Genomic DNA, 16,448 nt, shown 5'->3' on the forward strand with positions numbered 1-16,448 from the left:
CTTAAGTTGTGAGGAGGGCCTGATCAAGTAGTCTAAAGAAGAAAGCAGTAAAATAAGAAGGGAGGAAAAGATGAGATGGGGACATGACAGAGCACAATTAGACTGTTAATACGATTCCTAGAACATGGAGTTGTCTATTATCTTTACTTGCATTCCCTTTGTTTTTACAGTTTATATCAAATTCAGAAAATGCTTCTTTCCCCTGATTTTGTCTTATAAATGCTGTTTTCACCAAATATTTGCATTGGAATACAAACACCTGAAAGACGCTTTTCCCTCCCTCCCAGAAAACTAGTTCCACCATCCCAATTGGAATGATAATCTTTCTTTTACGTGATTTTCTAATCAGGTTATTCTTAGTCTTCACCTCTAATTTACTGTGTCCAATTGTAATTGTCAGAGAACAACCCTAGGATAAAGATCAAGATTATTTATTTGCTATTAAACACTTATGCCAATGTAATGTTTCCTAAATTGAACATATAATTTGAAGACAAATGTCAGTTGCAGTACCTGATTTTGATTCCATATGAACCACTATATAATAAAACACTGTGCACTGACTCCATCTACAGGTCATTACAATAGTAACACTTCAGATAATTTCTCAAAAGCAGTGAAGAACATTTAACTCCTCAGATTAAGAGTATCTGGCAATAATGCATTTCCCATTCATCTGGCACTCATTATTTACCATACAGGAGAGGCAAAAACAAAAACAGACAACTTCTCAATTTAAAACATCCTCTAAATTCATGTCTTTCCAGACAATTCCACTTCTCTGCCTTAACTCATAAGGGCTCACTTTCTGTTCCATTTTGAATAATCTCAGGTTTTTATAATATGTCTGAGACTTTCTTACGTGCCATAGGAGTAGACTAAACAAGAAATATAAAAGCAGATTACAGAGAATCTGAAATATTTAGTCATTTATATGGTTGCTACTATAAAATGTTTATACGCTTGATTGAATCATTAGCAAGTATTTTGAATATGGTTAAGCATATTATTAAATTTTGCCCATGACTTGTCTCCAAAGTAGTTACACTTAAATAGACAAGTTTGATTTTATCTAATGTTCTTAAAATTTTTTCTGGTATAGTCTATCTCTATTGGTTATATAAATAATGGTTTCAAAACATAATATGCACATACATTTACAGAGCCTTATGACTTTCAAATTACAAATATTGTTTCAAACTTTCTATCTCCTTATAGTCATAAGTTGTTCTATGATCTTTCCAATTGGCTAGAAATTTTCTTGTTGGAAAACTAACTCTCATGGTATGTAGACATTAACTGGGTTAACTTTTTCTATGAATTAGGAAACCGCATGTTTTGTTCAGTTACAACTGAACAGTTGAAAAGTTCAATTTAAGACTTTAATGTTAATACATTCCTTAACAAAAGTGTGCTAAACGTATTCTAACCAACATGCAAATAAGATGATTATTTTTTCACACTGCTCTTCTTTATTCTTAGCTGAAATTTTATTGCAGTTAAGTTTTTTGAATTCCCTTAGTCATGAATTCATCTAAGGACAATTTTCTTCCCCCTGAAAAAATAAATGAAAAAGTTGCAGAAATTCTCATGCAGATTTAAAATAAAGTGTCCCCACCTTCTTCCAGTCAATGTGCCCAGAAGGAGGGTCCAGGCCCAAAGATAGTCAGAGAGATCCGGACTTTTCTTCATCGCGGGCTTGTGCAGCTGAAAAGTAGAACAAGTAGAGATCAATGTCTCTTGCAAGAAACATCAGGTTATAACCACTAGGGCTGACTGAGGCAGTTCAGATGAATGCTTTGAAGTCAGGAAATGACCTCACTGGGATATGACACCTCATTGGAAGCAATGGAAACCTGGACCATCCATTCTCCACTTTTCCCTTCCATTTCTCCATTCAGAAATATATCAGTGTCTTAATGTCTCCTGCAAAAGAATACAAGTTGAAATGCTTTCAGGTGACAATATTGCTCAACATAAAAACTGTGAGTTGTTTTTTTTCTCTAGGTTTTATATTTCCAATATAGTTTGAATTACTCTCTTCTTGTTGCTTATCATCCGAAAATTTTGACCTTTCTGATTTGAGTTGCCACAACTAAACTGTGCACTGAAATTTTTAAGCTGGTGTCTATAACAGGGAAAGCGTGTTTGGGGGTTGGGATGGGATAGGTTAATATGCTTTGATGACTGAATTCATCTTTGAATTCTGGATGTTCCTTGATTTCAGAAGCAACCATATTTATCTTTTTTTAAAAACCCATAGGAAACACACTGTTGAATGCCGAAGTCATGCTTTTAGTCTCTGCCTGTGATTGCCTTCTTATATATGCTCACTAATGCTTCTGTGAGGCTAAAGGACACAATTTATAGTCAAGCCATGTGCTGATCTCCCTCTCACACACAAACCACACTCACATAAATGTATACAAACATGCGCACACGCATCTTTTAAGCCCTCTCCAATTCTGCCAGGTTGCTGCTGGAAAATGTTTCATCTCAAACAGATGGAAGCTGGAGTGCTTTGCTTTGCATGAATAAGGGAATCTTTTTTTCTCTCTTAGGTAAAGTGCAATCAATCACCATCTGATTGTTGAATTTAGACTTGGTAGTGGGATGCTGGAGGAATGGAGGAGTACGGAGAGCTTAGAGAATTTTTAAAAATTGTAATCAATTTGTGGAGTCAATTTTTAAAAATCAGTGCACTACCTGGTTAAGAAGCAGGTATGGTAACACTTTATTTTAATATGCTAGAATTAATTCCAACCATAATTTGAGAAATGTTCAAGGTATCTGTTAGCACTTCCCTGGATCTATACTCTTTAGCAGAGTCAATGATTAATGGATTGCAAGTCTTTTAAAGCTTATTTTTCATTAAGCACTCTATATTTTAATGTGGTCTGCTTTTACGTACATCTACACAAATGCCTTCCACACTCTCGGGTATCATTTATATCAGTAAAAACCATTACAAACAGGCACGTAAGCAATGAAACATAATTGATGTGTTTAGAGTGAAATGGTCTAAATCTAGAGATAAGAGCAATGAGCTTCATAATTTTTATTTGATTTAGTGGCTGGTTTTGACACAGATGAGTTGAATATGACAAGAAATGTTGGATAAATATCATTATGTTAAAATATTGCACCTAAATCCACAATTATAATTCACCCTTTTATTAATCTTCAACATCTGTTATGAAGGAAAAACAACTTCTTTGACTCTGAATATTTTTTGGTCTTTATAAAAAAAGGTAATGCCTGAAGGGGTAAATGAAAGAAAACAAAACGCCAAGGCAAGGTACCAGAGCTTTTTGTCCTCCTCTGACATTTTAAAAAGAGAAAAACAAACGTATCATGGCACTCGAGTTGTTAAGAAAGTTTCTTGCAAATGCAAACAGAACAGTTTAAAAGAAATGCTAAGCTCCCTCCTCACCCCTTTCCACCTTCAACCCCCCCCCCCATCAAACACACGTACTCCGATACCCATACCCCATGCCACCCATATCAAATGATAAGTTGAGTTTTTCGTGTGCAGAATGGGAGAGACCCCTACACCAGAGGGCATATCAGCAGCGTCCACTGGAAAGGAGAAAGGCATTTTTACAGCCAGAACGAGAGAGTGCCTTCCCCAGGATAGAACATCGAGACAGGTTTTCTGTCCCAGCGTCGTAACTTTAGACGATGGCCCCCAACGCCCCTCCCCACCTCATCCCAGCTCCCTCTTGCAAGAAAAGACCAAAACAACATGTCACCACCCACCCCGCGGAACAAATTCAAATCTGCCTAAGAAAGGGGGAAAGAAAAAGAGAGAGACAGAGAAGAAAATAACGCTCCTATCGCTGCGGTTTTCGCCCAGAAAGAAAAACATTCGTTGTATCTACCTGCTATGGGATCACGCTCTTGTCCTGTTCCCTCTTTCTGTTTTGTCTATAGCATTCCTGTCTCTCCAGCTAGGAAAAGCCACGTTCAAAGCTCTATGTGTTGCAGTCCCAAGCCGCACTTACCTCGGGCCCCCTCTGGGCACAGGATCGCTCAAGACCCGGGAAAAGTCTGCGAGAGAAAATCGTGGAGATCCTGGAGCCAGCGCGAGTCCGCGAGTCCGGGCGCGCCGGGAGCGGAGGGGCGTCCTCGCTCTGCCTCTCACTCACTCGGTCTGAGCCATCATGGACTCTGCGTGCTCCTTTGCTGAAGATTTCACACCCAAATTTGCTTCCCAATATCCAATCTGCAGCTATACAACAAAAGATTTCTTTACCAAGACAGTAGTAATACGTCCCAGGGCAAACCGGATGTGAAATAGGCGGTGACTTCATGCCAGAGAGATTTTATTTTAGAAAGGAAGGTGGTACCAGCCTCTGGATCTGGAGACCAATCCGCCCATTTTTTATATGCAGCACAATTTAACTTGCACCGCGCTGGCCCTAATCCCCTTCTCTCTAGCTGCAGACTCAAATCCTTCTACAATCTGCTGCAAGCTTTCCCTTTTGGGGGGAATAGGAATGGGGGAGGGAAGGGTAGAAAGGGTTAGAGACATACGGACGACACTTAGAATCTTTTCACACTTTCAATCTATGAGCACTCTATTTTAAGGGATGTCCATTAAAAATACAACTGATCAGTATAACTATTTCACCTTTGATCAAATATTTAACCACTGCATGCATATGAATGAATGCAAGCTACGAAACAGGGCGATGCAGGGTTACACATGTGGAGAGCGATGCTCTTCTCTCCTCTCCCTCACACGTACTCCCACACACATGTCTGGTCCCTGTGTCTTGCAGAGTCACGGATGATGAGGGATTGTAGGGAAGAGTTCTGGCCAGTAGGGAATTGGCCACCGGGTTTAGAGAGTCTTTCGCACTTTCACAGGTTGTGAGCGCTTTCCATCCCATCTTAGTCTGTAGCTTAGAGGACAGCAAAAACGCGCTCCGGAACAGGGTTTTTAATCTGTGAAGGCAACTGTTTGTCTGTTTATGTTATGATGGGGAAAACGCAGGCTCCCTTAAATTTGGATTGTGCTGGGTTCCTAGGATGAGGAGTATTTAACTTTGAATAAATCGCCCGGATCATTTCTAGGTTTGAGAGTCATATCTCCATTTCCGGAATCATTCGCTTGCCTCGAACTCCATAATTCTCGGGATTAGGAAAATTGAAGAGGGGGAGGAGAGAAGATTAACAAAAAGATTTTTAGAAGTCAGGACAAAAGCCTCTTCTACTTTTTTTCTCTGCCCTCTTTTATTCCTCTCCCTGGTGGCTCTCCACCCACGAATAATTATACACTTAGAGAAGGAGGGTGTGTTTCCACATCAGTCTAACTACATTTCCAAGGAATCAGAGACGACTGTAGTTCTCTCCCTGGATTTTGTGAATGGGTGTTTGTAGCAGGGAGGAGACGGGTGCTGTCTTCCTGGGAGCGCTTACCGAAATGACCTAAAACACTGGAGCTGTCCCTTCAGCACTTTCGCCCGGACTAGGTAGGAGGTGCTGAAGAGACGGGGCGCCTCCATGTAACGCTTCTGGTGAGTCAGGTCCGAACTTTGGTGAGCTCCCTAGCCGTTTTCCCCAAGAGGACTTCTAGCAGAGGAGACGTTTGGGATCGGGGCGGAGCTTGGCCAAGTGAAGAAAAATTCTAAATGACCAGTCCCCTCAGAGGTTTCTGATTCTACAAGTGTTCTTTGACCTTGTGCTGCAATGCGATCAGCTTACATGATTAAAACTTAAGACAGGTATTGAAATGACAAGGAATATAAAATTGAAGGCTATATTCAGAGTTGGGCTAGTTTATTTTCTGAGTTTTGAAAGAGAAGTGTTATTGGGAAATGATTTTAGAAATAAATCTTCAAGGAAGGGAGATTTGAAGATTATATGATATGCTTGTTTCTGGGCAGGAGTTGCCTACTCTGTTCAGAAACAACAAATGTCAATGTATCCTAAAAGAGATCCTTTGAAGAAACATCATAGCTTCCCTATGTGACATTTCCTAATTTTTATTTATTTATTTGCTTATTCATTAACTCACTTATTGAGCAGTTCTGAGACTAAAACTCACTTTAGTAAGGTTTTGAAACCCTGGGTTAACAATTAGAAAACATTATTTTCTCACCTGACAATATATAATGCAATTCCATGGTTTTGTTTTGATTCAACAAGGACTGATTGTCCTAAAAATGTGAGCTTTTAGTCTTTTTTTTCTCTCCTGGTTAAATTGTCACAGTTCCTTTTACTCTCCTCTACAAATTTAGAATAACTTCCTATCCATCTGATGACATACAACCAAATCACTCTACTGATTATGTTTTTTTCAAGCACAGTCACTGAATCTTTATCATTTGAGTAGTAATCTCTGAGAACAATGCCAATCACATCTTGCCTCAAACTAAAAGTGTTATGTGACTATCCAACAGGGTACAATTGCTCAGCATTTCCATATATTTTAAAACAAATAAATATTTATAAATAATTATTGAGTTTATCTTAAAATTATACCATGCATATGGAAATGGAAATGTCCATACTATGATTCTCTATTTAAGATACTCAAAAGTAGTTTTTACTAGATAATGTGTATATAATTTGTTTTGGGACATGTGTGTTTTTAATAAATAAATTTAATAAATAAATTGTAGTTGTTTAAAGTATTAATAATTTGCTCCAAAAACAGCAATTGCAACTCTAAACTATGAACGTGTTTATTATTTTCCATCTAAGGTATTATTAACATATGCACATAAAAACAGGGAATAAAATGTAATAAGCTAATGGCAAAAAACAAAAAAAGAAATTAGTAGCAAAGATATAATTTACTTTATAATGTCTTGTTACATTTACTCTTTTACATAATTGTTGACATTCTTGTTTTTTCTGTTACCCAGGAGAATAAATCCTTTCAAAGTGTGGACATCTGATTGAAGTAAGTTCTTGAAACAATAATAACCATGATGTTTAATATTCTTAAAGTGTTTACTCAGTGCCAAGTAATGTGCTAACCAATTTGCATAAATCATTCAATTTAATTCTCAGCACAAGTCCATGAGAGATAGTCTTAATATCTCTGTTTTACAAATCGCTCAATAAATTATGGATCAGAGAGAGTGAGAGATTGCTCAAGGTCACACAGTTAATGAGTGCTCATGCTAGAATGCAAACCCAGATTTCTGACTTCAAAGCTTATTCTCTTAACCACACTTCTTTCTACATTACTTTATTTCCTTATGATGTGGTTGTGAGCTTACGTTAAAATCTGTTTTATTCCTCTTATGTCTATGTTTGGCTGTCTTCATATCAGTTACATAAAACCTACCTTTGAATATTTAAAAAAAATATTTATTCAAGATGACGTTCTTTCTTTCAATGATCTAGTGCATCCAACTGCAGCATAATGTCAGGTTTACTGTAGTATTTCCAAGTTTTCTGCTACTTCCTTCTGTCTCAGGAGGCCAGCTGCAAAGGCCTTCCAAATAGTCTCGAGTTCTGGGCAGAAGGGATTTGAGGTCAAACCCAGGACCAGGGATCCTGGGGAGGCCTGATAGCTCTATTTCCAGTGTCGCAGTCTGGTACATTTTGCTTTTTCTGTCAATTTTAAATGGCAGGAAGCCCTGACCTAATTGAAGAAGTGGTACTGATTCTTTTCAACAAAAATGTTTTTACTTCCTCCAACTAAATGTGAACCAAATGAGAAAAAAAAATAGCAAGAGTGTTCTCATTAATTCAGTGTGGCTTTTTATCATTCACAAAATAATTTTGGGTGAGGGAGGAGAAGAGCCAAGTAAAAATGATAAAATATCAAATAAGTTTCAGCTAAAATTTAGAATAAAGTGCTCTTTATAAAGGTATTTTCATGGCTCAGATAGATACATTGAAAACATATTTTAATGTTAACATCCTATGGAACATGGTTATCAATCAGCAACAGTAAACCCACAGGTTGCATTTAAACATGATTTCTCCTATATTTATGTATATATACTTGGATATTTATATAGAATGTTTACACTCACCAAACTAGTTCACTTTTTCTAATTTCCTTGTGCATAATACAGACCATCTTGTGAATGAACTATACTAGCACATCCAGAGGTTATTTCTTCTTTTACAACTGGTATTGAGATAATAGCTTAGTTGAGAAAAAGAAAAGAATTGTGCTTTAAGTAATAGAATAGTTTTCGTACCTTAATGTAGACACCTTTGTCATGTGGGTTACTCAGACAAATTCTTTTTGCAGACTGGAAGGCTAGTTTGACATCTCAGCATAGTGACAGACATGGTAAGTACAGTAAAATCAAAACCAAAATTTTCTCATATCTGAGTCATAAATGTTTGGCACTCTAAAGGAACTTAGAGATTGTCTGCCCCAACCACTTTGACAGATCACAAAGATTATATAATTATTGCTGTGATCTTTGCAGAAGTTGAACCCAGGTTAGCATGGCACAGTGAATGCTCCTACATGGCTAGATATCTGAAGACACCTAATAGCTGTGTGACCATTGGTACATCCCTGAACTTTCCTAACCTCATCTTCTAAAGTTTTAAAATGAGATAATGTTACATTATTAGCTGGTTGTGGAATAATATGGGAAAATAAATGTGAATCACATAGTCCTCTTGCATGACAACTAACAGGTATGCAATGAAGCCAATTTCCTCTCTCCCTCTTATCTCAACAAATTCATTATTTTTTGTGCATTTTAGTGCATTCTCTATGGCACATGCATATAACTCCTAATACTGTTTTTATTATCCATATTTTGCATTAAGATTTAACTGAAACATAAAATCCTCGGTTATCAAACAAGATAGTGTGACAAGTTAGGTCCCATGCCACCTTAATCCTAAGCCCATGTGCTTATTTCTAAGGTGTTCTGAGAAAATGAATGCTTCTCACTACACCTGCCTTAGGCATAGAGTATTTTACATACACTCTAAACCAGGAAGATTTAAAGAGCATATGCTCCAAGATAGAGCCAACCACAGCACATGTTTCAACCACAGCTACTACAGTCAGCCACGGACTCCCCCAGAGGAACATTTTACAACATTATTTTTTCATAAGATTTAAGAAGGATCCAACCAATACCCGTCAGGAATAAAATGTATATGTGCGACCCAGACTCTATTTAATAATCATGTAAGTAGGACACTATCCAATTTTCTTCTGTGGCAGCTTTCAGTTTATCAACAACTCACATGTAACCTAGATTCACTGATTTTCTTTCAAAATCTTTTCTTTTCACAGATGTCAAACCCATCAACCCAAGCAGGAAAATGCAGACTTATTCAGAGTTAAGAGGAGTGATAATAAGCTAACAGTTGAAAGAAATTATTTATTTCCAAATATCAACAATTTTAAAAACTTTGAATAAGGGTTTAGGACTCTAGATTCTATTGGCAACATGAATATTGCAGTGTAAGCCAGGAAGGAGGTAAGAAAATGAGCATAGTTTATTAAAATGCTATCACAACTCTAGCTTAGATATCTTAAAATGCTATGTCTTATATGACTTGATTAAGGTAACGTTCATTCTCTATTTTTATAACAAAATTAAGGCATTCAGGATGTATATGTGTTTTCTTTGGCAAACTTTAAGTATGTGTGTATGTGTACACATTGTCTCTGTGTAAACTCTTTTAAATCGTAAGAATGCTTATTTACCCCTGTTTTTCTTTGTTAAGGTGAACAAAATGAATAGATATTCAATCAATATCATTTAGTAAGTGTCTGGTATGCAGAAAGGAAAAATAAAGATCTCAGCTGGGGAATCAATTTAGAGAGATTAATTATCAGAAATAATAAAAAACAATAGATATGTTGCCACCAAGAAATTGCGTTTACTTTATGCAGAATCTTATAGCATGATTAGGATATACCTAGAATATTTGAGAATTTTAATGTGGCCTCATTATCCTATTGGGCAGATGCATTTACATATTTGTTTGAAATCATAAACCACAAAAAGTGACACAAACATTAAAGCAGCATTTAAAAAAATCGTTCATCATGCCCCGAATGGCCATAGGATTTGTGGAAAGGATACGAAATGGAAGGATTTACTAGAACAAAGGTCAAGAATTAAGACACTAATGCCCCATCTGTTTAAGAGCTCCCAATCCTTGATGTTTACAATAATTGTGTTCTGTGGAACGAAATGAAAACGAGTTGGTGAAATGTGGATGCATTTTTTATTATGGAAATTTACAAATATATCCAAATGTGACAAATATTCTTGTGTTAAATGTAGAAAATATAACTTATTAGATTTTTTACTATAATTTACAACTATACAAAAGAATCTCTCTCAACTTACCCCTTTCCAATTTTGCTTATAATAACATTCACCAAGAGTTTTCTTAGAGAAAATTTCATAACCTCCAATTTAATTGTATATATATTGAGCAAGGGTAGGGAGGGAGTTTTAAAGATTAGTGATAATCATTTTTAAGTAATTTTGTTGATGAAACAATGATAAGCCCATGCAAATCTCAGAAATGTAGACTTTCTCCCACGAGAACTCACAATTTGTCCCAGAAAGCATTGCTCTGGATGAGTAAAAAGATACAATATGAGAAACCATATCATCCAATACCAACTTAACATAAAGAATCAAGATGATAAATGAAGATATATTTACTTGCCCCACACTTCAACTGCTTATAAAGATGACAGCACATAATTGCCTTTGAAACATGTAAAATGTGATTTTGAAAGCAAGTGAGTGGGCTTACTGTTTGTCACTACTCACATTCAGTGTTAGAAATTCAACATAGGGGCTGGCCCTGTGGCCGAGCGGTTAAGTTCGGGCACTCCGCTGCAGGTGGCCCAGTGTTTCGTTGGTTCGAATCCCGGGCGCGGACATGGCACTGCTTATCAAACCACGCTGAGGCAGCGTCCCACATGCTACAACTAGAAGGACCCACAACGAAGAATATACAACTATGTACCTGGGGGCTTTGGGGAGAAAAAGGAAAAAAATAAAATCTTAAAAAAAAAAAGAAATTTAACATAAAGTAGACCATTCTTAAATTCGCTCGAGGAAATGAGAGAAGGAACTCCAAAATACTCCTTCCTCCTACTAAATAAGCTCTTATTTAGTACCTATAACATACCAGACAGTATACTCAGGGTTTTTTTTTTCACATAATTCTTTCAACTGCATTCTTACAATAGTTCTGTTCACAGATAGAAAATCTAGGTTCAAAAAGAATAAGGAGCTTTTCCAGAGACACATGGCTTATAAATCAGAACTCAGATTTGAAACCAGGCATGGATTTTGTGGCTTCCAAAAATTTGCGATTGTAAGGCAATGAAGGTAAAACCCTTCCATGTAGCCTGGGAGTAGAACTGTCATGAGAAACTCATGAGAATATTTATGATCGCAAATATTTGGAATGATGAATGAGAGTTCTTATAAATTAAAATTTTTAAAAAGTTTAGTATGGGAAAGCAGAATAATGTATTTAAGACAGTAGAATTTGGAGTCAGACATTTTCTTTCTTTGTCAATTACTGTTTGGCCACTTAATGTCTCTGAACTTCAGTCTCTTTATTTGTAATAGAAGATTAATAATTTCATTTTACACGGGACATTCATGATATAGTACTTGCAAAGTAGTTAATACGTTAAAATATTTTCAACGGTTGGTAGCTATGGTTATTATTAACACAATCTTTACAATGTGACCTCCTGTGATACACATGTAACTTTTCATAGAACATTTGTTAGCTTTTCAAATATTGAAATTAACTTTTTACACATGGAAACCAATTAAGTTGAGACTTTGCAGTTGAACCAACTCACTCACCAAAATTTATCATATACCAGATTGACCATTTGGTTTTTATATCATATAGGTATAGCCTGAAGCAAGAAAGCATTAGCCTTTGCAAGGAAAGTGAATTCATTATTTCAGAGAAATTTGACTCAGCAGGTGGTAAGACATAAGACATAAAATGCTCAAGGCTGAAGTAACTGTAAGACTCAACCATAAGCCTGCAATAGGAGGTGAAAAATTCTGTCTCCATCCAACTCTGCTCAAGTATTTTGCCAACGTGACAATGTAGGTTTAGTGAAAATAGAGAATGGCTTAATATCAAAATCAGACAAAATGGAATACAAAGTAAATGGGATAAAATTAATGAATAAGTAAGAGGTTAAGGAGTATTACCTACTCTTGCTATGTCTTACTCTTTTGTCACAATAGTAGATATTGCTGAAGTAGGAAACACTTCAGAAACTCTAGAAGAAAATATTGACAGACAGTCATTTATTATGGATTCAGCAAATTCTGAAATTGCAAAGCAAACTTTACGAGACAAAGAAAGAATCAGAGAACACTCTTGTGGAGATCTATTTCTATACCATGCTTTTTCTTTTATTTATTTTTATGGGAATATTTCAACAGGGAAGTTCATTTCATTGTGAACCAAGTGAGTCATATCACTGTTCTGAAACACAAATAGGAACTATTACTGAATTAAAAATCATATAAAACATTATGTTTTGCTTTATGCTTCTTTGACAGACTTGTTTAATAGACTGGTTTGAGTTAAGAGTGTGCTTCTATTTCTTCTAAACTATCAAAGTGAAATAAAGCGAGAACTTAGACACAGTGTCTGAAAAGCAGCTTAACTAGACTGATGTTCTGTTCCTATCCTTCATTATTAGCTCTGTGAACCATGTTAAAATACTATAGTGACTTTTTAAGTGACCTTGAGAGACTCATACCTCTAGGAAAGCTAGCTATTTCAGGGATGGAACTGTCCTAAGTTAGTCTGACAGCCATATGTGTAAGTCATGATTTCAGGGCCTGGAGAAATTTTTGTCAGGCACCCGAGCAAGTCAGCAATTCAGATCTGCCCTGTGGCTTTGGAAGAATATGGTTGGGGAAGGTCAGCTAAGGTTCAGAAAGCCTTTGTCAAAGGCTTAAGGAGGATGCAAATACAAGCCTTATTCTCAGACAGGGCAGCATCTCTCCCATATATATGGTCGTGAAAGACCTCATCACTTATGAAAAAAAAAAATCCATTACAAACTGTGGTCTCCTACCCTCACATTTCCTAAAATCAGTGGACAATTTGGCTCTGAGCAACATATAAGAACAAAGAAAATAAAAAATAAGAATAGAAGATGGGCTAATACCTTCTTTGATAAGAGCTTGTGAAGCACCAGGAAAATATAAGAGAAAAATAAAAAACATTTTAGGACTAAATTTGTTTAACCTTATGGTAGCTCCTCTACTGTAACGCGTGGGTACCGGTAGAGAAAGTGTAAGATTTGAAATTGTCGTCCACAATTTTCTTATCTTTCTTCCCTTTGATACGTCATTCTTACCCTAAAGTTCCTAAAATCCCTTCTCTTTTGAAATACATTGATTAAGACGTAAAGAGAAGTATGGTCTTCAGAGCTCAGGACATCAAATATCATGGAAAAATATAATTTTACATAAAATCTTAAAAAAAATGATTCCTGAGTAATATTAGCTAGTTATTTGTGCCGTTTTCATTGGAAGAGGCCTCAGCAAACATCTGTTGTTCACATCATTATTTCTATCTACTGTCCAAATTTAAATCCAAATCCAGATTTGAGATTCCCTCATTTGACAGCATCCTCTATTAAAGGACCCACCTGCTCAGGCCTACTGCTTTCACTTTCTCAGGCTCATTTGCAGAATTCGCATCTATATATATTACTGCCTTGCAGTTTCCAGAACTTATTTCATACAAAATCTTTACAAATGTACTGAATAATATAACCAGATTATTTTTAGAACTGATTAAGTCAATTCAAAAGTTCCTCTGAAGGACCAAATATGAACAAAATCACCAAGAATTTTTTTGGGAAAAATATATCTAAGCATAGGGATTGTTCTGCCACATTGGTCTATCTGGTAAAACAATCTGTATGCCTAGAAACTATAGTAAATAAATGCAATAGTTCTGGTTCAGAAAGATGTGTACAGCTATAAAAACAATGCAGTGCCCAGAAAGAGATCCATGCTTGTATGAGAAATTTTATAAGAAAAGGTAGTATTTCCAATTGATGTGACACAATTTATTATTAAATACATGGCACAAGATTGTGAGTCACACATTACAATGAAACAAAAGACAGACGAGAAAAACCCTTAAATTTAGATTTGTACTTCCAACTGTAAATAAAAATGAATTCCCGGGGAAGGTAGGAATCTACAAAAATTATGTAAATCAATTAAATCAGTAACAAAAGGCAAACAACTCACAGAGAAATGGGTTCCGAGGATGAAATGGTACATCAGTAATGAGATTCTGCTAACAGAAGCATGGGAGCAGATATTGAACTGCAATTGTGATCAAGGAAATGCAAACTACAAAAATATAATGTCCTGGTGAGCAGATTAATAAAACTTTTTAAAGAATTTAATGTCCTTATTTAATGTTCATCTGAGTTTTTGGTAATAGAATTGGCAGCAATCTGTTAGTATACACCAAATTTTGATACCAAAATTTAAGTCAGTAACCCTATTTCTAGGAATCTATTCAATAGATATTTTAGTGCGAGTGGGGAAGGGTAAATCTAATGGAGGTTTAATGTAGGATCATCTGTAAATACCTCTAAAATTAGAGCCATCTTAAAAGCTCAAAAACAGGGAAATGGTTGAATACATTTTGATATATTCACATCATGAAATCATATGTAGTGTTGTAAAAAAATGAAGAAATCTTTACCCATTGGCACAAATAGATGCTTGCAATGTATTGCTGAATCAAAAAGCAAACATCTAAATAGTATGATTTCTGTTTTGCAAAATATGTATAACATCAAGATAAAATACAAGTCTGAAATGGTACCCATTTCAAATACACACAACTGTCAACAGAGATCATAACTGTTTATTTTATCCTTTCCATATAGTACAATTTTTTTTAGTATCTAAACATTTTATAAAATTTTTTATAAAACAATGACTAAAAGAGAAGAATATGAGTTTGATTCCTGGGTACAGACGAAATGAATCAATGACACTGGCGTCCGCTTAAAATCCCGGAAGTCTGGGGCTGGCCCCCGTGGCCTAGTGGTTAAGTTAGCGCGCTCCGCTGCAGGTGGCCCAGTGTTTCGTTGGTTCGAATCCTGGGCGCGGACATGGCACTGCTCATCAAACCACGCTGAGGCAGCGTCCCACATGCCATAACTAGAAGGACCCACAACAAAGAATATACAACTATGTACTGGGGGGCTTTGGGGAGAAAAAGGAAAAAAAAAAAAAACCCAGAAGTCTGACTCTAGGTTCACAAAGACAGGTTTGTTATCATAATTATCACCTAGAAGGAGCTGGATTCTCAAAATTGCTGAGATTTCATTCACTCCTCTTAGAAGCTGAGGAGGAAGTGGCAGCACGGTGCTAGAAGCTCATACTCACTTTCTCCATCTCCCTAATTATATAGTCATCCAGGAGTAACACTTCCCTTCCGAAATAAGGCACTTAGTTCAGAATCTTAGGCACTGCTCCAAATAATGTGCTTATAGGTTTACTGTAAATTCAATAACAAATGATTAAAAAATAGAGTCTGTCAATCAACTGAACAGACATGGTTAAGTATAAAAGACTCTCTGGTACATGCTATGAATAGCAGATCATTTTTATAGTATTACTAGAGTGGAGACTTAAAGCCAGTTCATTATTTTTGGTTTCAGGCACAATTCATTTTGTGCCTGCTAAATACCGTAGGGAGCATATGTTTAAGTACGTTAGCATCACGTTGATGGCAACCAGAGTTCTTTGCCTAGTCCTCTGCTGTAGACTTTGGAACTCTTCACTAGTCATGTAATTTTCATGGTCCTATTGTTAAATAAATCCCCTCATCCTTTATGCTGAATGATGTATAAGTTTGCCTCTGGTTTTATACAACAGTTATGTAAGTAAGTACCTCCAAATCCCTATCAACCATGCTCTTCTCTCTCATTTGGAAGCTTTTTTTGTTGTTTGGGGTGGTTTTTTTTTTCCTCACATAGCCTCAACAAGGAGAGTAAGTTTTAAAATAGAGAGGAAATTTAAATGTCTAAAGTTTGTTTGTTGTCATCCCTAAAAAAATGTACCTTTATAAGTTCAGTGTTTATGGAGACATTAAAAAAAAAGTTAAACTCATGATCAAGAGAGAAATATAGCTCTACTTTGCATCTTTGTACAAAGGAAGATAATGATTCTTCCATATATGAATATACATTGCATTTTGGGCATCTATTTTCTACGAGTTGGAAGCACAGATTTCTGTCTAAAAGATGAAAAGATCAGGCTCAATCATTGATAAAAAAAAATGTATCCACAGCAGCTTATTGAAACACTTCTAAATTTAAAACTCTGATCATTGCCTTTTGCTATTGAGTAATGGTAGATGAGGTTAGCATTTCTTATTTCTCACCTAGCCTAAGGAAGTTTGCTTTTCAGAAGAGGAAATCAGTGAAGATTAACTGG

At 36.1% G+C, this 16,448-nt stretch overlaps 1 protein-coding gene and 1 long non-coding RNA gene across 3 annotated transcripts in view; one reads left to right on the forward strand and one right to left on the reverse strand.

The window, feature by feature from the left end:
• The window catches only part of GABRA1 (gamma-aminobutyric acid type A receptor subunit alpha1), a 57,587-nt gene extending 52,875 nt beyond the window's left edge, over positions 1 to 4,712 (reverse strand). Inside the window, exons 1-2 of one of the 2 annotated variants that reach the window (XM_001500551.7) lie at positions 4,005 to 4,712; positions 1,619 to 1,707 (exon numbers count right to left, since the gene is read on the reverse strand). In XM_001500551.7, coding sequence (XP_001500601.6) covers positions 1,619 to 1,707; positions 4,005 to 4,313 — 398 coding nt within the window. In that variant the 5' untranslated portion in view covers positions 4,314 to 4,712. Of the gene's footprint in view, positions 1 to 1,618; positions 1,708 to 3,881 lie in introns of both variants that reach the window. The other variant, XM_023617281.2, reaches the window with a different exon arrangement.
• LOC138917266 (uncharacterized) lies at positions 1,824 to 10,958 on the forward strand. Its single transcript, XR_011425020.1, has 5 exons — positions 1,824 to 1,985; positions 2,562 to 2,721; positions 6,876 to 6,913; positions 8,225 to 8,266; positions 9,239 to 10,958. It is a non-coding gene; the product is annotated as an uncharacterized lncRNA (long non-coding RNA).
• The last annotated feature ends 5,490 nt before the right edge of the window (positions 10,959 to 16,448 follow it).

The sequence above is a fragment of the Equus caballus genome, chromosome 14, assembly GCF_041296265.1.
Source record: "Equus caballus isolate H_3958 breed thoroughbred chromosome 14, TB-T2T, whole genome shotgun sequence".
Taxonomy (NCBI): domain Eukaryota; kingdom Metazoa; phylum Chordata; class Mammalia; order Perissodactyla; family Equidae; genus Equus; species Equus caballus.